Source organism: Megalops cyprinoides, chromosome 23 (genome assembly GCF_013368585.1).
Source record: "Megalops cyprinoides isolate fMegCyp1 chromosome 23, fMegCyp1.pri, whole genome shotgun sequence".
Lineage (NCBI taxonomy): Eukaryota > Metazoa > Chordata > Actinopteri > Elopiformes > Megalopidae > Megalops > Megalops cyprinoides.
Window position 1 is genome coordinate 748,541 of NC_050605.1, and position 22,355 is coordinate 770,895.

Genomic DNA, 22,355 nt, shown 5'->3' on the forward strand with positions numbered 1-22,355 from the left:
GGGTTGAAACATTTTGAAAGTGTTTTAGCTGACAATGTAAACAAAATAGACAAAAAAAAAAATCTCAACTGTGGCCAGTATCTTCTGTACAAGTTTTAAACAACCAAAGCCATTACCTTACACGTAACGGGCAAGAAAGACAAGTCTGTCTCCAGTCTCCAGTTTTAAAGCTGCCCTGTGACAGCAGATAAGCTTCTTGAATCCCTCATTTTCAACAGTGCTAATGGGAAGCATGTCTTTTGCAATGCAATATGCAATTGCATTTGTGATGTCTGTGTGTCTTTTCGTTTTTTTTTTTTGTTTTTGTCGTAAGGCACGGTGCTAGAAAATGCTAACACGATCGTTTGCTGCTGGGTAGTCGCAACACCTGGTGCTTGTCGAGGGTCCACTAACAATACTCGTTTTGTACTGTAATTTCTTACTTTCTGTGTTCAAACAGGTGACATTGTTTCAAATGATGAAACAGGTTTGTGGTGTTGCCTGTCTTTGATGGCATGTATCTTCGGCACAGTTGGATTGTAAATAGCCAAAATATCTCCACACTACTCAAGCTGTCCTTTCTTGTCGACGATGTCTTCGTCTTTCGAGCCGGTCATGGGCACTGCTTTTTCTTCGGTGTCGCTTATTTTGCTTATTCCGCTCCAACAACCAGCCTATCAGCCACTGTGTCTGTAAACAATACCACGTTTTTCTTCCCTCATTTGGGGTGCCCCTATGGATGGGGGGCGCCCCTATGGATGGATGGTGCCCCTAGCATTCACCTATACCGCCTAAGCCAAGGGCTGGCCCTGCACCAGGGCATTGCGAAGTGCCGTGAGAGGGCCAAGCAGTCAATCTGGTGACCAGGACTGAGCACGCAGGTACAGAAAGCAGTGGAAAACTGTAACATCTGTACAAAAGAGAGAAGTAACTTTAAAGAGACATTGCTACCAACAGATTTCCCAGACAGGCCATGGGCTAAAGTCAGTGCAGACCTGTTCCAGTGGAATGATAGCCAGTACCTCCTTGTAGTTCACTACTTCTCACGGTTCATAGAAATCGCCAAGCTCATGTCAACAACAGCAGCCGCAGTAGTAGTACACTTAAAATCCATCTTTGCGAGGCATGGCATACCAACAGAGGTCAAAACAGACAACAGCCCAAAGTTTTCCTCAGACAGCTTTAAGCAGTTTGTTGCACACTGGGGGTTCACACACACCACTTCAAGCCCCAGATACCCCCAGAGCAATGGGGAGGCTGAACGTGTGGTAAGAACAGTGAAAAATCTACTACAAACAGAATAAGACCCTTACCTAGCCCTAATGGCTTACTGTGCCACACCTCTGGCCAATGGCCACAACCCAGCTGAACTCCTTATGGGCAGGCGGCTTAGAACCACAGTTCCGGTGACTCACTGAATCAAGGGTGGACTAACACTGCATGCCTGAAGAAGGATGAACAGTGCTACAGACAAAGTCAGCGGAGGACTTTCAACAGAAGGCACAGAACATGAGACCTATCAGGACTAGACCCACGTGAGCATGTCTGGGTCAAAGACACCAAAGAGAAGGGAACAGAATGAGGAAAGTCAGACACACCCAGGTCATACATCGTGGACACTCAGGGGTCCTGTGTCGCAACAGAAACCACCTTGTCGCAACACCATTGCCTCCAGCAGCAGTAACCGACCCACCAGAGCAACACCCTGGACCACCAGAGTGTCTACACCAACCACCAGAGAGTCCACACCGAGTGGAGCAGGTCCCAGGTCAGCCAGGCAGTCCAGGGTCAGACAGACCCTATCCTACAAGGGAGAGGAGAGCCCCAGGGTACCTAGAAGACTTTAAATGCAATTAGACTAGAGGTACGCCTGGGTGTCTGAGTGAGCAATGGGGCAAAATAATCCTCCACTCAGTTGAAGGATTGGGCAGTCTACCCCACTTTCATATGGATCAGTTAAAAAAAAAAGAGTGCATATATAATCAATTTATACTGTTCTATGAAAAAAAATGTTGATATGGAAAATTCCTGGATCCTGTAAACCATAAGAACATACAGACTCCTTTTCCTTAACCTTTTAACCTTAACATTCAGTGGGTCCTGTGCTTAGAAGAGGAGATGTAGTGTTAGGCCTCGGCTATTGTATCATATGTCACATGCATGTTATGTGCGCCCCCACTCCCTTGTCAGTTGAATAAAGTTACCTGAAGCGTTTACACCATACCCTCCGACCCTCTTGTTATTAAAGATAAAGTATAAGCCGTCCTAACATAACACTTATAACGTGTTCAGTACCGATTTTTCAGAACCCAATGTCCGATTTTCATTTTGTCCAAATTTTTAAATTTGACTTCATAAGCGTCTTGTCTCTCACACATTTTTAAATTGGTGACGCATCGTTTTTGCAACCTCATCCTCCTTTTCACACACTGCAACATAATGAAAATTATCATCAGTCGCAGACTGGCATAATATTGAATGTAACATGACATGTGATACATTATGTGGCACATTATTGAAGCACATATAGAATTTGCTGCTAAACTACATAGATTCATGTGTTTTAATTAAAGCAATAATGGTTGCGCTTTTGTGAACTATAGAAAATATTTGGGTGCTTATGTTTAGCATCGCTCCCTGCATCTACAGAACACGTTGTAAATAACAAAGAATTACTCAAGAGTTTTTTGTGCCCCGTGATAAAAGGAGTCATGGTCAATGAAACAAGCTATAAATTACATAAATGATATAAGTATATAGTGATTCATTGCATTTAAGGTCATGATCGAGATTGCAGCCTGAAGTGGCTGCATAAAATACAAATGGAAATATTCGCATTCCAGTTGATTTCATCGAGTGGCGGAGTCTCCTCATTGGATGAAACTTGATGCGCAGCGAGGGTCGCCATCACATGGTGGAAATTTCCACTGTAATTCACTGGCGTTAAATGTGAAGTGTCTGTATACTGCTGCTATTCAGAGAGCCGTCTGCACGTCCAGCACACCTCGCGCCTTGTCGAATTAAAGTAATAAGGTGGGTCACCATATAAGCCTCTTATCTGAAGTCTACTGCGTGTAGTTAAATGTTTGGTGAGCTCAGACTCAAAGCCCAGTGAAAGCAGAAAGCTTGCCTTGTAGTATCGTATAAGATCTTTCAAAAACAGCTGAATACGTTCTCCTTCTGCGTCCGTCCACAAGGCAGATAATACACAACAGAAACAGAGCTCGTACTTGCAGTAAAAGTACTGTTCTACGTAAAATGTGCGTGCGTGCGTGTGTGTGTGTATACACATATAATGAGAGGGAGAGAGAGAGATACTCATTTTATCATTTTACTTTTGAGAGATTTCGATTTTACTTGCAGATTAAGTTCATGTATTTGTAGACTCTAAAAGCAGCAATACTGATAATCTGATAATTATGTAATGCAGTCTAGCTTCTGACATTTTTTTCTTTGAATTTTCATATTAAAAAATGCCATGAAAATGAATGATTACAAGCACATATGCTGTACAATATTTTGCTAAATTTAGCGAGATTTATTAAGAAAGAAATGCATGAGACGGGGAAATATCGCGGAATTACTGAAAAGTAGCCGTTTGTGAACTTGTAACAGCTCCAAAACGTTGACCACAGCGTGGTTACAGAAGTGGGCAGTTGGTGTGTGTTTTCACTCACTAAGACTTGAACGATTCTGAAATGGGTATTAATTGACTGCCTGAAACGTGATCACATATAATTTCCAGTATATGGCACTTAAGATAGTTTTTAACGAAGATACGAACATGATTTCCCGTCATGGTAGATGCTTATGTGTAGGTAATTAACTATTCAGTATTTTAGAGCGGAAGGAACTGGCGCGCCGCCATGTTCTGGGCTTCGGGTTGAAGGAGTGGGGGATGTTATGATAGATTTTTCTAGGATTCAAGGCGGTTTAGGTTGGTCAGTGGGGCAGTTTTCTTTTTTGTTAAGTTTTATGAAATTGTAGATGGAGGATGCCAATCTGTACGTTGCTATTTGTGTTATTTCAGTTGCAAACGCTGGTATTGAAAATTGTTTCGTGGAAAACGTTATCCGTAATACCTTTAGTTATATGAAGAGTGAAAAAAATCACGCCGTTAATGCGTGGTGTATCGTGCAAATAAAACTTTAAAGCGAAAACATCTGAGTGCTGGCAAATGCAGAAATAGTTGCAAATGCAAAGAATGCCTTAGGCTGTAAAGGGGCCCATCCGGAGGTATTGCCGTCATGGTGTATTGCAGACGTGTGCTTGCGTCTGCGCGTGTTTGAACAGCCGCTACTCGCAATATAAACAACATTTACAAGCAGTAACCCCAACATGGCCTTGTTATTCTCCGATTCCAAACCAGGATTTGAACTTTAATCCCTAAAATCAGGGACCAGCACTAAATGGTGTAACCAGTTGCGTAATTACAATAAATGCTTATGCTCAAGAAACACCGCAGATTGTCGTTTGTGTGCTTGCGAAAGCTACACCGCGAGATTGTTTAATTAACAAGGAAACATTTGAAATTACGTTAAATGCTCATGACGCATCACAGCTTTTGTGAGTTTATTCTCAGTCATTTAAAACGATTTCACTACATTTAGTTCCGTCTTGTAATTTGAATTTTGTAATATAAGAAAGCTGTAATGTGAAACATTTAAGAGACAGCTTTGGGATTACTTGCCACTTAATTATTCAAATTGCCATCCTTGTTAATTTAACAATCTCATGCTGTATCTTTCGTAAACTTCAGACAATCTTCGGTGTTTCGCGAGCATAAGCATTTGTTCTAAATGTGCGATTGGTGTCGATTATTCTGTGAACTGTTTGTTTTATTGTTAATCAAGGAGGATAAAGGGGAACATGTTGAAAGTAATGATAGATTTAAAGATAGTAGGCTTTCCCTTGTTTCCAGCTCATCCGCCGCCACTGCTGTTGGGGGGGTCCAAGTCTTAATCAGACCCCCGCCAATTCCACCCGTAATTCGAACCCATGTTTCAATTTAAAAGCTGTTTTATTTTTGGTCGACAGTATAAACAGTGATTTATTACGATTACATTTAGTGTGATGTTATTTAATTTTATTGTTAGCATTTTCTTATTTTTCTGGAATCTGTTATTTATTTATTAATGTTACTTTAGGTTCCCATATGTAGGGCTATATCCATACATTGTTAATTAATAATTAGAAAAGCAGGAGAACAGTAATTTAGGGGGCTTGTAGATATCCGCATTAGAAGTACAAAGCCCAGAGACACTCTTCCAGAGGTACATGTTTTATATGTGAAAGGTATACCTGTCAAATAACAGAACATTGGGAGCGTTTTGCGCTTGATCTTTTCCCTCAAAGAGCAGCTCTTTGTTTATTGATTGGTACATGCACAGACAGGGGCCCTGTCCCAGACCCTCTCCCATTTAGAAGGTTTTTTTTCTTAGGGGGCTTTTAGCTTGAGTTTTGTGTCAGAATTTGTGTAAATAAATATTGTGCAAAGACCCTGTTCAGAAGCCTTAGCTAGAATTGCACAGAGTTGTTAGAAGTTTTAATGGAAAATCTCTTTCATAATAGTATAACATATTAATAATTCGATATAACTCCCTGAATGATTGTATTCAGAGTTGTCAGAAGGGTGTAAAAATTAAAGTTAAAAATAAAATTAAATAAAAAAAATTTTCTTTCTCCAACTAACAAAAACACCACATTCTTTTCACTGTCTGAAAATGAATGCTATTTAAGCTGCATTTGAAGCTGCTGAAGTGAACTAGGTCTCAGGTGGATGTGGAGTAAAAATATCTGCATATTTTGTTTTCCATGTTAATCTGGTGGCAGCTGAAAGATATATGTAATAATTTATGTCTTCAGAGCTTTACCAGTGTTCTGGGAATGAAAGAACTTGAAATTGAATTGTAAATACTTTACATCCATACCTTACAAAGCAGGAAAAGGAAGTAGGGGGAGTTTCTTTGAAAAATACCTGCTGCAGGCAGTTGGCAAGCCATTCATTCAAGTCTAATTAAATCAATTTTTTATTTGATACAGTGTATTTTTTACAATTCAGATTGTCACAAAGTGGTTTATAAATAGCATAGTGGATTTTTCAGATGGAATGAAAAAAGAGAAAAGCACAGGCCAGTTGGGAAAAAAACTGGAAATTATTCCCTGACCCCGGGAAAAGACAGAGAAGAGATTCCTGGAAAATAGTGGAAATATGCTAACATAGGGGTACAAATAAAAGGCATCAGTTAGTTGCAATTGTTCTATCCTCTGGACAGTGAGGTGGACGGGGGATGGCATGGTGTGGACAGGGGTGGCACAGTCATGAGGGCAGACCTGAGGCTGTCACTAGCAGATCACAGCAGGATCTGCTGAATACAGTTACTGTGACAGTTTGGAATTTAACTGGTAACCTGTGAAGTTAAGTGTGATCAGATGTCCATGTTCTGGTTAGACTACAAGCAGCTTCATTCCTAATCGCTGTTTGTACATCCAGATAGGAAAGCATTACAATAATTTAATACAGTAGTAATAAAGACATGAACTAGCTTTTCTTCATCATGTAGCAACAGAATTTTCCTGAGTTTAGTAATGTTCCGAAGGTGTTGAAAAGCAATCCTTGAGATGATTTTTTTTTTTTTGTGTTATAAACGTGAGGTCCAGATGGTTCATTGAAGGATACTAATGATGAAAAAGAAAATGAGCCTGAATCATAGATGCAACATAACTGTCCTTCCCTTGGCACATGGTTACTGGGAATCAGTTGTACCAAACCAGGACATTTGACCCAGGCCAACAGCATCACTCCACTGATGAATTTAAGCAGAAAAGCAGCTTGAATTTGAAGAAGCACATTGATTTTCTGGAGAAGTGCAGTGGTGTAACAAACAAACAAACCCAAAAGTTGCATGAGGCAACCCTCCCACACCAAAATAGCCAAGCTGAATTTGCCAACTCTTGGGATCTCCTCTGGAGTCTAGGTCTGTCTTCTTGGAACCTCAGCCACCAGAGGTGGGCTTGACAGGTGATGGCACAAAGATGGCAGTTGTGGTAGGCCCCAAATAAATCGGTCTACCTGCAACCCATCAAAACAAACTGCATTTACAAATGACCAAAAACATCATCAGCTCCCAGACAAAATGTTGTCAAATGGTCTCCCACGAAAAGAGCCTTTTGCATGCTCCTAAATCCAGACTGCATCAATGACCACCAATGTTTCTATCCAGTTCAAAGTTGTCGCCAGAAGTTTGATCTTTTCCTCTTCTAGTCAGCGCAACACCTTGTATACCTGGAAGGGAAGCTGCTTCTAGGTGCTTGATGACATCAGCAACCAGATTAAAATTTAAAAAATAAGTGTATGTGTGTGATGTATCTGTAACGCAGCTCTAACACCCTTTCACACACCCTTACACCTTCTTGGTAGGCATGTCAGTATAAGGTTTCCTGCTCCCTTGCAGTCTTTATGGAAGAACAGTGGATTTCGCAGGACCTTGCTGAACTTCCATGCTGAAAGCAAAATGAGCACTGAATTCACACCATACTAGCAGTACCTGTAATGTGATGGAGGTGGGCCAAAGTGGAGGCCCTCTGGAAACTCACTGGAATATGTATAACAGTGTCATTTCATTTAGAAAATAACCATATAATTTAAAAGTACAGCCTAGCCTTGTAGGTTTTAAATAATACAACTTTAACTGCTTGGGTCTATATTTGAGCATCTATCTATAAGCCCTTAACATTTGCTTTAGTTGATTTTTGAAATAGTGCTTCCTCTAAGTTGTGAATCAAGAATGTTTCTTTCACACTGAAGCTTAAATGGTCCTGAGGTCCCACCCCCTGTCCTTTCATTGGTGAAGGCAGGTTTCAGAGATCGCTTCATTCAGGACCACCTGGCATGGCATACCGGACAGGTATTCTGTCAGTCTGTACAGAAGCACTTCAGAATCAGAGGGTCATATTGACCTTATTGACAGCCATATTCAATTTGGAAAAGCATTTTGAATTTTAAGTAGCATTTTGCTCTCTTTCCCTGACATTCATATGAATCTTTCAGTGGTGCAGTGGTAACAAACAAGTAAATTAAAAGTGTGCTGTAATTTCTTTCCATCTCTGGCTCTATCATGCATGCATAAATTCACTTTCTTGTATTTCTTATCATTTCTTATTATTTGGTCCCATGGAAAGTGGTTAGCAAGTAATATTTTTAGGCCCATAGAAGTTGTTAGCTTTATAGTATTGTTTGCTGTGTTACTTTTGTTTTTCAGTCAGATTAACATTTACATTGTCTGTTCTTCTAAGATATTATTTAACCCTTTCACGGACTTTCCATATTGGCCTGAATGTTAGACAGCGTTTTTTTCCTACTTCAGAAATTACATCTGAAAAGTGGGGTTGTCTTACATGGGAGGACTAGACTTTTTAATGTCATTATACATTAAGAACAGCAGATGGCACCATTTATCTGAGATTGTTGAGTGGTATTAGAAATCCCAGTGGACTAGTTTATTTTTATTTTTATTTAAATGTGGTAATTTCATCTAACAGATGTAGAAGATATATCAGAGTACCTTGTTTTATTCAGTGTATTTTATTAAATTGATTTCAGATTGAGATTTCCTTTATTGTCATTTTATCATGCACTTGCGTACAATCAAGAATGAAATGCGGTTTCTCCTATATCAACAGTGTATATAAATTACAAAGAGAATTAAAACAACATATATCCATAAACAATACACTCAGTTATGTAAACATTTGGAGGGGAATAGCAGCATGACTCTATGGCGGCATGTCTTTTTAGTATAGTTGGAGTGGTATAGCAGCATGTACCGTCAGTAAGTGATCTTTTTTTGTCTGTACAAAAAGTGCCAGGTGCAGCATGTAATGGATTGCACTAGTGCAGAATAGTGTCTGTCTGATCCTATGGGGAGATTAATGGTTCAGTGGGGGATTGGGGGGGGGGGGGGGGGGGGAGCGAGAGTGTTCATGCTCTTCACAGCCTGGGGTATGAAGCTATTTAGAAGCCTGGTGGTATCAGATGAAATGATTTCTTTGAATAAATAAGATTTGATCTTCAGAAAGTCTTTTGCCAAAAAAGGTGGGGTCCTTTTCTAATCAGGGACATTTTATTATATTCAGCTAATATGGTATGTTCTCTACCATTTTTCCCATGATTTTGGATTTTTTCAAATACCCAAAAATTGCACTCCTCCAACAGCGTTGGCACTTCTCATTGCAACGTCCCAAGAAGGCACACTGCATTTTATGGCACTGCTTATGTTTAAGCTTGACATATACAGTATGTAGTGGGGGGCAGTGCGGTGGTGCAAATGCGTAGCAGTACTGCCTAACATTATGGAGGTTTCAAGTTCAGGGTGCATCTGCATTCAGTTTGTACCTTGTCCTTGTGTTCATGTGGCTTTCCTCTAGGTATTCTGGTTTTTCTACCACAGTCCAAACACATTCAGGTAATGTCAACTGGACATGCTATATTGCCCATAGGTGTGAGTGTAAGAGTGGGTGTCAATGTGTCTGTTCAGCGTGTGATGGATTGGTGTCTTGGTCAGGGGTTGTTCTCACTAGTTGTCTACCTGGTGGCCCTGAGGTGCTTGGCCCCTTCATTGCTGCTTGCAGCTATATTTGTTAGTTTTCTTACTATTATTATACATCTGCCATGGGAGTCTATGGCAGCCCATAGATCCGTTCATACACTTTTTATGAAATTTGGCATACTCACAGAGGACAGTCCCAGCTGTCCACTCACCAATTTTGGGGTCAGTCAATCAAGCCCTCTAGTGCCACCATTAGTTCAGCTGACATTTTTGGCCAAAACTCCTGACCTTGTTGGATTTTTTTCAAAATTTTTCCTAGATTCCTTAAGTCAAGCCGAGTCCAACGCACCCATTGCCGTCAAAGTCCGACCATATTGGATTTTCTGCAATTTTGAATTTTTACAAAAAAATTTTTCGCTAGTCCTCCTACAAATTTTGTCCAATCTTTACCAAATTTGGTACATATCATCTTCAGACCATGGCTCACAAATATTATCAGAATATTTTAGATATTCCAAAGCGTTTGCCAATAACATGCAAATGAGTTTGACATCGAAGACACCAAACAGGAAGTTAGGTCATATCTCGGCAATGCTTTTGTGTCTTCACACCAAACTTGGTATATGGACTTCCTACGCAGTCCTGAGAGTGTCCAAGAAGTTTTGTGTCATTTCACCACTAGATGGCGCTATAACTAATTCAAATTGAATTTCTGCTCATAACTATTGATGTCTTTAGCTTAGAATTATGATTTTTTTTCTTTTGATTCCTTGGGCCATGTCAAGTTTAACAGATGTAAAATTTTCATTTCCACCATATTTGGTTGTCCGCCATTTTGAATTTTAATGAAAACAGTCTTTTCACTACTCCTCCCACAAATTTTCTCCAATGTTCTTAAATATTAATTGAGTCAGAGCATATTGAGACCGTACCACACAAAAGTTATCCATGATTTTTTGTTTATGGAAAGCATTCGCTAGTAATGCGCTAATAAAGTCAACAGCGAAGACGCCAAACAGGTAGTGAGGCCATATCTAAGCAGTGCTTTTGTGTACTGACACCAAATTGGGTGCCTCTGTTTGTGACTATTCCCTGAGGGTGCCCAAGTGTTTTAGTGACGTTTGACCACTAGGTGGTGCTATAAAACATATTTCATATAATTTGTATTATACTTATATTTTAACATATCTTTTGAATTGCATGGCCTATCATAATTCTTTCTTCTTCGGATTCCCTCATTCATGCCAAGTCCAGCACACTTAATGGTTTCAGTGTCTGCCTTATTGCAAAACGGGCCCTCATTGTGCTTGGCCCCTGTATTGCTGCTTGCAGCTATATTTCACTTTGTATTGCAGCATGGATCTGGGGGGTATAATTAGGTAGGTAGAGTGTTAGCCAGTCTCATTGGGTCTAGTGTGTCCACTCTAGCAAACCCTAGAATTGTCAATCAGAAGGTGAAAGGTCAGCATTTATGAGGACACAGCAGTGCCTCTCTCTCGGGCTGGTCAGATGTCATGTTTTACTTTGTCACATTTGTTTTGGGGTGAAACCATGGAATGTGTCACTGCAGCTTGTATGCAGTTTCACAGAATATTGGCTGTGGAGCTTTTTTTTAAAAAAAGTTGAGTCTTTTTTAAAAGTGAAGATCAGTTGGAAGGGGGCCTTAGAGCCAGCATTCTTACATGCAGAAACCTGTTGCTTGCAGTGGGTGGCCTCTTCATGCAACAGCAGATTCCTTTGGCACAGCGAGACACTCCTTGCTGCGGGTGTTCTGACCTGAGATACTTGCCTAACAGGGAGAGTCAGTTGCGCTAATCATATACACATTTTTATTCCACATGCACTCTTCTCCATAAAGCCTGGAACTTTGCAGAAAAATTCAAACACTGCTTCAGGGAGATTTTTTGGTGTTCAGTAGGATGTTTTAGCCAAATTCTCTAAATGTTTGGTATTGTATTTGCAACCTAGCGCAAGCAGTATGAACAGACATGTATTAGACATTTAGGCATGAATTGGTCTCTCATGTTTGATGCAGGCTTCATTTAGGCTGCTGGATCAATTGCTCAGGGCCCCTGTCACGTCACTAGGGCTGCCTCTGACCAAAGATTTTCCTAGTCGACTAGTAGTTGTTAGTTCAGGCCATTAGTCGAATGGTCGTCGCATGTTTATGACATTAATTTAATTATTTAAATATATATATTTTTGGCATCAGAAAATGGTTTGAGTTCTAGGGCTGAGGAAGAATGTTATAAGTAACATTGTTAACACTGTGCTATGTTACAGAGAAATACAAAACCGTAATAATGAGCCTTTAAAATATAAATGTTACAAGTGCACGCACAAAGCGAGCTGCCTGTTAATGACAATGCTAACAGCAAAAGCGGTAATGATTCCGAATGTGTCGGAACAACCATCAAGGAGACTTAACATTTTGTTAATTTATTTCAACACAGTATAACATAACACGTCATAGTCTAATAACTTTTTGACGACAAGGCACAGCTCCGGAATGGAGTTTTATGGGTTTTTTTTTTTCTGTGACTAACTGACCAATGAAAACTTGGTCGACTAAGACTCTTATCATCGACTAACGGTTTGGTCGCCTATTAGGGGACAGCCCTACACGTCACACAGTGCTGCACATACATCAGGCTAGTGTAGCCCCCTAATTACAAGCTAGGCAGCCCCAGCAATCACCATCTCACCTTACACACACACACACACACACTATCTCTGGTGAAGCACATTCATAGTCAAGGTCAAAGGCTTATTTTCCTTCAGTGTCCTGTCAGATATGGTTCTGAGTAACTCTGCCCCACTTCTGGCAGCCAAGAGTTAGAACAACAATCCACAGGTCGATACCTGCTGACAAGAGCGGGAGAGCAAGGGACCAAGGGAGATCTGGACTGGCCAGCTCACATACAGTCACCGTGACTCCCCACCCTTTGGTTTCCTGCTTTTCCAAGGAGATTCCCACCCCCACACTGCTGAACTGTCATCCAAACTGCGTATGGTAAAACAGGACCATCTCTGGTAGTCACATATTCACCCTGTCCACGTGTATCAAGTTTCCCAGAGTAGTGTTAGCTCCTGTCTCAGAGGAAGAACCTTGTTAAGAGGAAGTGCTAGCCGTTGTGTGATTTTCTGTGCAAGTACAGTGGGCTCAGTGCTGTCCTGCTGATCAGGATCAGACGTGGGTTGAGAGAAAAATCAACTCGAACACTAGATTTGTGGTGTCTACAACTGATTCCGTATATCTGTGTGCAGTATTTGTGCAACTGCATTAGTTTGAAAACTGAAGCTCCTCACTCACAGAACAGCAGCTGGATTCATGAGACAGATAGGTTAAGTGTGCTGCCCATTGCACCAGTCAAGAGCCACATTCCTTAACCTTTGTTCCATATTGTTATACTGACCGTTCCAGGCACGCACACGCACACACACCTTATTTGTTGATGGCAGGGTCAGAACAGTTCCTTTTGATTAAAAAGGACAGATGCAACAGGAGTTTGACACACATGAATGGCAGTGCTGTAGAGCACTGTGACTGGTTGGAAGGCTTATGGCAGGAGAGTAGTGATGGTCAGGAGGGCTTATTTTTAGGTTTGTTCTTGTCAGGAATGCAGGCTGATGTAAGACCCTTTTTGCTAGCTGACAAATACGTCCTGACCTGGTGCATTCTGTCAGTCAGATTTCATGTAGTTTTGGGTTTGTATACCATTATCTGCACTTTTTTTTTAATTTATGTTGTTATGTAGCCCTTTGTTTCAGGAAGTGGGTATGTTTGCCGATTTGTATTTAGACCAATTGTCCATCTTACAGTTTTCCTCAGTTCTTTTCTCTCTGTAACTGAAAGTACACACTACAATCAGTAGTTCAAATTCATGTATCAAAATCTTAAACCATTCTGCAAAACATTTTACTGGTGTTCACTAAAACTGTAATTCCAATTCACTCTTTTGCAAAACACTTCGCACATAGCTGTAACTTACAGCAGTTTTCATGATAAAATCTGTGTTCATGTGACTGCAAATACTAAACCAATTACCAATTGCCCTCATTTACATTTCAGACTGAAATTGTTAATTGTTCTATCATCTGTCTTAGCTTGAATAAAAAGAAGTCACAGGTGAACTCTTCATTGTTGAAGAACAACGTAACCAAATAGGGCAGAGAAAGGGAGAGGAAGAGGGAGAAGAGGAAGAGTTCAACTATTGCGTATGTTCACACTGTCAGTCCAAATCCGATTTATGTGCATATTTGATTGGAATCAGAGCATATGTAACAAGTCTGAACAGCCAAAAATCATGAAATCTGATTTTTACAAATCCGTTTCAAACCACATTCATATGTGGTTTGAAATCCTATTCAAATCGCATTTTTGCAAATCCGTTTAGGTCTGACTGCTCTGATTGGATTTCAGGTGTTTTTTTTTGTTTTTTTTTACATCTGTGACTTTTGATGCCATGTAAAGTCCACGTGTACATCACACGTACAGGAAACATGCTAGTTTGGTGGCGGAGGGAGCTGTTGATGAGCGGTTGTAGGTCGTAGTTAGAGCTCCTCCGTCTCTGAGGCTGTGTCATTATTTTTATAAAACTTGCGCCACGGCTCCGCATTGCCATGTTGTAAATAAGCAAGGTGTGGATAAGACCAAAAATGAGGATTGCCACCTGGGCACACAGATCAGATCTGATCACTCGCAATACATAATGCAGACAGTCAATCAGGAAGATCAGATTCTGATCAGATATGCAAAAAATCGAATTTGGACTGACAGTGTGAACCTAGCCTAAAAAGACAGTAAAACTTTTCCAATGGCATTTGTGCAACACAGGTTGATCATTTCATCACCCATGGGTTGAGGATGAGGGAGGAGCATGAGCAGGGGCAGCCCAGTTTGAGTCATTTCACTGTAGACTTTATAGTTACACATATAGAAATAAGGATAGGTAATGGAACATTAGTCAGTTCTCTGCTGTGCTGTCTATTGTACTCTTATTTGCAGTGTTATATAGTATGCAATCCAGCATGTAAGTGAATACAAAAAGTGAAACAATGAAAGGAAGCATAGATAGATAGTTTACATATGTGTAAAGTCAGAAATGGTTGACCCTTATGTTAACATATTTGTAATAGTGTACTGAGTTGACAGAACTCTGTGCTGCTGGCAGTCTCTTCACATACAATAGCAGTCATGGTATTGACAAACAATGTGATTAGACTGAGAGACATTCAAAAACGAATCGCAGTGGGCAATGAAATGTTCCTCAGTATACATTATTTTAGAATCTCTAACATTGAACACAGCCTGACAGCCTGATCTTGGAATTCAAAATGTAATAAAATTATGAGTAAAGTATGATCAGGCCATAAACGCATAAACCCCAATGGCAGTGCTTTCTATTTTTCATTACAGTGTGAAATTGGTCAGTGAGAGCTGTTAATATGACAATATGTGTGTATGATTTGATGCAAATATTTGGTTTTGGAGGATGTTAATGTGGAAGCCAGTGTCTCATTTTGCACAGGATTTGTGAGATTTTTCTGAATTAATACACTGCTGAGTTAAAAGCAAAACTTGTTTTAGAGAACATGAGATGATGTTTCAAGAAATGTGTGTGAACAAATTAAAAAACTAATTAGTGAAATTAGTACTGTAAACATGTGTATTTGACTAAAAAATTCCAAATGGAGTGAATGATTGGACTAGTCCTGAAACCAAGACCAGAGTTTGAAATGCACAGCAACAGAAACTCCAGTTCTCACATCCTGTTTTAAAGCATAACGCCAGCCCTTTGGTAGCAGTCCAGATTTACAGTAGCTTTTACCACAAGAGAAGGAACAGATTGTGACTGTTAGAAAGTGACATAATGTGTCATTTTTAAGAACTTGGACATTTAGTGTATTGCATAACATTCTTTACTTATTATTTAATACTGTGTTATTTAGCCAAGCCATGAAAATATTTGCCGTCTTGGAAATATTTTCCGTCTCCTCATTTTGATCATGACTTGCATATTATTTTAACATAGTGGTGGGGGTTGGGATTATCATTGAGCAAATTGATGCTGGGTTAGTTTCAGCATTAACCAGTGTTAATTCAGTGTTTTTATGAAACATTCCACAAGTGGTGCTAAACACCACCTGTAATAACATAAGGAGTTTAGTTGTCAAACAAGACTAAATGGTTGTATTCCATATTTTGATGAATTCCACACTGAGTAGCAGAAACACTGCTACTCAAAACACTATTTCTGCTACTCAGTGTATTGGGAGGGTTGCAGGAATGATGGGAAGTCCCTGTGGCCCTGTTCCTAGAGTGGAATTTGCTACCAGAGTGACATTCTGCTGATTGCATTCATCTTGTATATTTCTCAAGAACTGTTGATGGTCAGTAGTTACTGTGACATAGATTTCCTATGGCTTCTGTTTAGTCTGCAGTCTAGACTCATGATCAGTACTGGCTCTGGCTGGGGTGCATGTCCAGACTGAGCACACAAGTGCCACCTCATAGAAATATTTGCTTGTTCAAGAGCTTCCATAAATGAACGCTGGCAGCAGGGCACAAGTTGTCAGTGGGCTCAGGGTGCGATTAGGTGCATAGACAGAAAGGAATGCACTCAACTCATTTACCTGCTATACTCACCCCAGCTGCAGTCGGGCCATCCACATCGGTGCTGTCAAAACACGGGCCACAACACGTGCACCCAGCAGAACTCGGGGCCCTGGGGAACTCCGGGAATCGGGTGTGTGAGCAGGAGTGTGTGGAATGCCTCACCTCTGTGGGAAAGAGCTGGGGATGTTCTGCATTCCGGGACATTATCTCACACAGGTGTCTGTCAGAGACTTCTAGCACCAACAAACCGTTTCAGCTCCAATGGTGATGCCTACTCCCTATCTAAGTCCTGTGTTCGGGCAACTTGGTGTGTCAGTGACAGTGTTTAAGTGACAGCTTTATGCGTGTGACTTCCTCATGCTGATACTAACACAGTCTTCTGCTCCTTTGGATGACATCATGAACATGACACTAGTCTCTAGTGCAGTCAGTTTTCCATTGAACCAAGTGACCAGTGAATGCCAATAACAGACTTGGACCTGGTGGGTGATTTTAGTGATGCCATTAGATGCTGGAACAATCTCAAGCATCTTGTCCTTATTTTGAGTTACAAATTCAAGCAAATGTTATATTTTCCTACATTATAGTTTCTGTGTTTTCTGCATTTTGAAGCTGATGAAATTCATTACTGATTTGCAGTTACATTGAATCTGGCCTTTTATGTGAAATATGGTATTTTTTCTGTGTGATATCATAAACAAAGCGTATGACACATTATGGAAGTACTATGGAAGTAGTTGTGTTTTTGCACATGAGGAAAAAAACTTCTCTTGTGCAGCTGCTCAGTGTTTTGCAGTGACCAAGAGATTGTTGAGGAACTTTGTCAGGACTCATTCAGTCCAGTCACAGTCAGTTTTTGCCTTGTCTCTCATTGGTTGTCTCTTTTGAAATTGAGCCTTTGAATCCAAACCTCTTTTAAGGAGAAGTTTCAGCACTGACAAATTGGTTTTGGCTGTACGCTTTTTAAGCAGATTGAGTGGAGTTATTTTTGAAGTTTGAAGGTTTGTGGCTGTTTTAACTCACAACACCATGGCTGCTGGCTGGAGATCTGGCTCCTGAAGAGCCTTGACCCTGCGTGTTTCAGTAGGCCTCTGACCATCGCACCCATAGGATGCAGGCAAGGCGCTGTCCAGTGAGCTGATTGGCCATTGCCGTCACAGCCTCTGGTTACATTTCCCTGGCAGTACGCGGTGTACGTGGGATTGCTAAAGGGGGCAATGTGGAGTCACCTGGGATGGGCTGGCCAATGGCAAGGCATGTAGGGCATTGCTTCTCTGAACCCCAGACCAGCACAGAGCAAACAGAATGTGATGCAATGCTGGGTGCACTGCTGCCAGAGTTTGAGAAAGCGTCACACTCCCTGTCTCTGTGACGGAAGAGGAGATGTAGGCGGCAGCCGGCCTCTGTGATTGGCTGGGAGGGGCCCTCCCCCCTTATCCTTAAATCCACCCCCCTTACCTGTCAGAGTGTCAGAGGAAAAGAGCCAGTTGTCAGACGCTTCCATTTCTGTCTGAGTGTCAGCTGTCCCAGAGTGTAGCATAAGGTAAAGTCATTTTATCTCACAGAATGCCTTTGCTCATGGGTGCATTGCCATGTGCAGCAGCTCCAGGGGGATTTGTGGAAGAGTTGAGGTTAAGACAAAGAGCTGGGGGTACTTTAAATTGTGTGTGTTCTCTCTTTGCAATGCATTAAGCTTCCTATGAGCTGTGGATGTGTTGACCTATGAAAAGTATGAATACAGTGCTGTAAAATTTGCCAGCTTGATAGCTGAATTTCACAGCTGATTCTTAATCACTGTATTTCATCGCTTTAGTTATGTCTCCAAAAAAACAGATCTACTGTTTGTGCCTTTTGGAAGTACAGTGTTTTGTGTCCACCTGGATGTTATTCATATTCTGAATTTGCTACAGCTAATCCAAATCTGACAACTTTTTACAATATAGATCAGTACAATATAGATCATGGAAGCATGTGAACTGTAAACATTTTTAACCTTAGATTTCAGTTTGTGGAAACTTGATCTATCAACCCATTCAGTTGTGATTTTGTTCATTTTGCTTTAGATTATTAATTACTTTGTAGAGCTGTTTATTTGTTCTTTGTTCTTTTTTCTTTGTATCTTTTTTCTCTGTGTAGCGCGGACAGTGCCAATGTGTTCTCTGTGTAGTACGGACAGTGCTGATATGTCCTCTGTGTAGCACAGACAGTGCTGATGTGTCCTCTGTGTAGTATGGACAGTGCTGATGTGTCCTCTGTATAGCACAGACAGTGCTGATGTGTCTCCTGTATAGCACAGACAGTGCCGATGTGTCTCCTGTATAGTACAGACAGTGCCGATGTGTCTCCTGTGTAGCACAGACAGTGCCTATGTGTCTCCTGTATAGCACAGACAGTGCCGATGTGTCTCCTGTATAGTACAGACAGTGCCGATGTGTCCTCTGTGTAGCACACATGGTGTGGGATGCGGGGGGTAAGGTTATTCTGCAGGTTGAGCTGTGATTTCATCAGGGAGGCCCCTTCCGAAATTCACTCTGGTGTTGGCATGGACTTGCTGTTGGGTAGGCTCGGAAATTATTGACTGTGGGTCACAAACATGTGCAGACATGAAGTGGGCAAATATCCAAGAACTGTGTAGCAATGATTTACTCTTTACCAGAGGAGTGTGACCTGTCAGAGAGAGCCTGCAAGCAGTTGTGATGGTGTCTTCTGTGCTGTGGTCAGAATGGCAGTGGGGTTGTTGGTGCATGAATTTCCTACTGCATGGAGGAGATGTTCTTACAGTGCATACAGTGAGCTGTTTTAAAGTATCCCATAGATAAAAAGGTCTTATGTTCTTAACTGAACAGCATAATGTCACCATCTGTTGGACTGGTGTGTAATTGTTAAAAATGAAAACATTTCATTTCTCCTGACAGCAATGGGAAGCCTACTGTGTGAGGCTAATGATATAGCTTTCATTATTCAGCCAATACCCCTTTCTCACTGAAGAGCTAGAACCAGGCTGGCTCAATAGATCCCTTTCCCACTGTAGGTCTGGAACTAGGCTGGCTCATTATACCCACAGATAGAACTGTAAACATTATAGGCAGATTAGTATTCAGAGTGACAGCATGTGCTACAGCTTTGGTTGTGGGTAATGCAGGGGAAGAGCATATCATGCTGTGGCTATTAACTGGTATAAACCTGGTCCCAGCTCTACAGTAGGAAAGGGGTATAATGAGCCAATCTGGTTCCAGCTCTGTAGATGGAAAAGGGTATGATGAGCTTGGCTGGTTCCAGGTCTGCAGTGGGAAAGGGGTATAATGAGCCAGCCTGGTTCCAGCTCTCAGTGGAAAAAGTTACCTTTCAAACACAGAGCCAACAAGCAGTAGTAGTAGAATGTATTTTTTGTGATAAGTACATAACACAGATATGCATTCTGGGTATGGAACCGGGGTAGCTTGATGAATTAAAATAGGAGGTTTAATTCCTGCTGTTGCACCCTAGCACAAAAGAAAAATCAATGAATGGATGAAATGTAACATGTAAGATGTGTCATTTGTCCTTGTATATTATCTGTCAGGAAACCTCAGTAGTGTGTCAAGTGTAGGCAGCATTTGGAATGAATGCCAGAGACAGAAGTAGGATGAGCAAAAGGGTCTTTGAAAACCCATGGCCAGGGAGGTGTGTTTCTGGAGTGAGTCCGCCCTGAGTATCACACTGTACTGTACTGTCCTCTGTTTACAGGCCGAGCCTCCCTTAGCCCAGCTCAGTGACAGTGACAGAGACAGAGCTCGATCACCCAGTCCCACACGCACACACACACTCATGGATCGCATGGAGCTTCAGAAGGTCAACACCCAGGCGGATGATGACAGCACAGACAGCCTGGACGATCAGCTCACCGAGCCCATCGACTCCGAGAAGGCCACCATCAACAGGTCAGTGCTGTCACACCTGCTCTGCCACCCATGGGCAGGACATGCCAATGAAACTGTAACCTTCTTTTACTGTGTAAAATCACACACACACATACACACACACACACATCCAAACTCCCTGTTCCTGTTTAAACATGTATAGTTTTGGGCCTTCTGTTTTTGTTGGGGCTAAGCACTGTAACCCTGCCTGTGATTTGTGGGGGAAAGAGTCAGGGTTCATCCTCCATCCTACTGTTGTTTCAGTCAATACTGTGATGAAGATGATGCTGAGAGTCAGAAGTTTCTCACAAATGGAATTCTGAAGAAAAAGAAGTATGAAGAATACCATGAAGAATATGTAAGGGTTTTAGTCACATGCATATGTCTGTGTGTTCAAGCGTGTGTGTGTGTGTGTGTGTGTGTGTGTGTGTGTGTGTCAGTGTCAGTGTGTGTGCATGCATGTTTGGATATGTGTCAGTGTGTGTGCATGTGCATCTGAGTGTGTGTTTAGATGTCAAGTTTTTATATTTCTCATAGACTGTATGTATTAGTGGGCATGTGTGTGTATGTGTGTGCTTTATGCGTTTTTTGCCTATTTTGTGTGTGTGTGTGTGTGTGTGTGTGTAAAAGCTCTTTGTGTAAAAACGTCCGTGTGTCTCCCTGTGACAGCACCCGGGACACACCTCCTTTGGGATGTCCGTATTCAACCTGAGCAATGCCATCATGGGCAGTGGCATTCTGGGACTGTCCTACGCCATGGCCAACACTGGCATCCTGCTGTTCGTGTGAGTATAGTTCCAACACTGGCATGGCTCTGTTAGTGTGAGTATAGGGCCAACACTAGCATTGTTAGTGTGAGTGTAAGGGAAGGGTACTCAGGTACACTATTCAGGTATAGTAGTCAAGTGTAGTGCTCAGGTACACTACTCAGGTACAGTTCTTGGGTACAGTTCTCAGGGGACAGACCAGAGATCTGCACTGTGGGGGGGTGGTAGTCCTGACCTCTCCCTGGCCCATGCTCTATTTCTCTCAGCTTGACCTTCTGGAACGTTCTGTCATATGTCTTTGGTTTGAGCACAGTGGGGATGCAGTAAAGCAGGGGTTTTAAAGGACATGGCCATGCCCTGTGATATTACATTGTGTTAGCAGCACCTCGTTCACATGGCCACAGACAGCACACTGGAGGAAGATTAAACACCGTGAACACACAGCTTCAAAATTAAAAAGTGCAGTGACCCCCTACAAACCTAGCAGCATTCTTTCAGTGTCACCAGCAAGGAAGCCTGACCTAAGCATCCTGTTGGCTCCATCCTACATCATACTGTATCTTGTTAAGGACTTTCCCTTCTTGAAATGTTACACTGTGACTGTCACGTGACATCACTGTGTGATTCTCAGTACCCAGACCAGTCTGCCTGATTCCCAGAAGTCCTCTAACCAGTCTACATTTGGCTACTTTTCATGAAAGCTTTTAAAGTTATCCATTTCCAAGTTGCTTAGAAATCTGCTTGTGTAGCATGTCTCTTTGCGCATTTTATCTGGGCATTTACAAAACCATTGCTGGAGAACCTCACATCTTGTCAATTGCATTTACAACATCTTAAATCCAAGTGCAGCCCCCTCACAGCAGTACCATGCTTTCCTTCTGTATTGTAGGCTCCTTCTCCTGGGTGTGGCAATATTGTCCCTGTATTCTGTGCATCTGCTGCTAGTGACTGCTAAGGAGGGCGGTAAGTTTGTGAGACCTTGAGGCCGTTTAAATGACTACAAAAGCATGTTCATGTCATCAGCTGAGTGGTGATCTGCCCCTATCAATGAAGTTTTACATGACCCTTCTCACGCATTCAAAGCTAATTTAACTAAGGCACTACAAATTCATTAAAAGATATGGATTTCAGCACATTCCTCCATCTGTATCTTTCAATCTCACACACACACACACACACGTATATGTACTGTATATACATGTGTATGTGTAAGGAACTGTAGATTCAATATAAATATTATAATACAGTACATAGTTTTGGAGAAATAAAGGGTAATGATGTGTTTGGCAAGGTGAGTGCACATTCACACAGAAAGCATTGTGCTTCTCCTTCAACACAGTGTAACTGTACTTGCTTCTGCAGGGTCACTGATATACGAGAAGCTGGGAGAGAGAGCTTTTGGGTGGCCTGGAAAAATTGCTGCATTTGGGTCCATAACGCTGCAGAATATTGGAGGTAATGGTCAATATTATATTGTTTCTAGAAAAATAATTACATATGTTTTGCTTTTAGTGGGCTTTTGTAGCCTTTACAGTGTCATCGT

General features: G+C 41.5%; 1 protein-coding gene across 2 annotated transcripts in view; it reads left to right on the plus strand.

The window, feature by feature from the left end:
- Positions 1–2,904: 2,904 nt before the first annotated feature.
- The window catches only part of slc38a4 (solute carrier family 38 member 4), a 34,261-nt gene continuing 14,810 nt past the window's right edge, over positions 2,905–22,355 (plus strand). Inside the window, exons 1-6 of one of the 2 annotated variants that reach the window (XM_036517624.1) lie at positions 2,905–3,012; positions 19,873–20,066; positions 20,310–20,403; positions 20,715–20,830; positions 21,702–21,775; positions 22,175–22,267. In XM_036517624.1, coding sequence (XP_036373517.1) covers positions 19,954–20,066; positions 20,310–20,403; positions 20,715–20,830; positions 21,702–21,775; positions 22,175–22,267 — 490 coding nt within the window. In that variant the 5' untranslated portion in view covers positions 2,905–3,012; positions 19,873–19,953. Of the gene's footprint in view, positions 3,013–17,620; positions 17,690–19,872; positions 20,067–20,309; positions 20,404–20,714; positions 20,831–21,701; positions 21,776–22,174; positions 22,268–22,355 lie in introns of those variants that run through there. The other variant, XM_036517623.1, reaches the window with a different exon arrangement.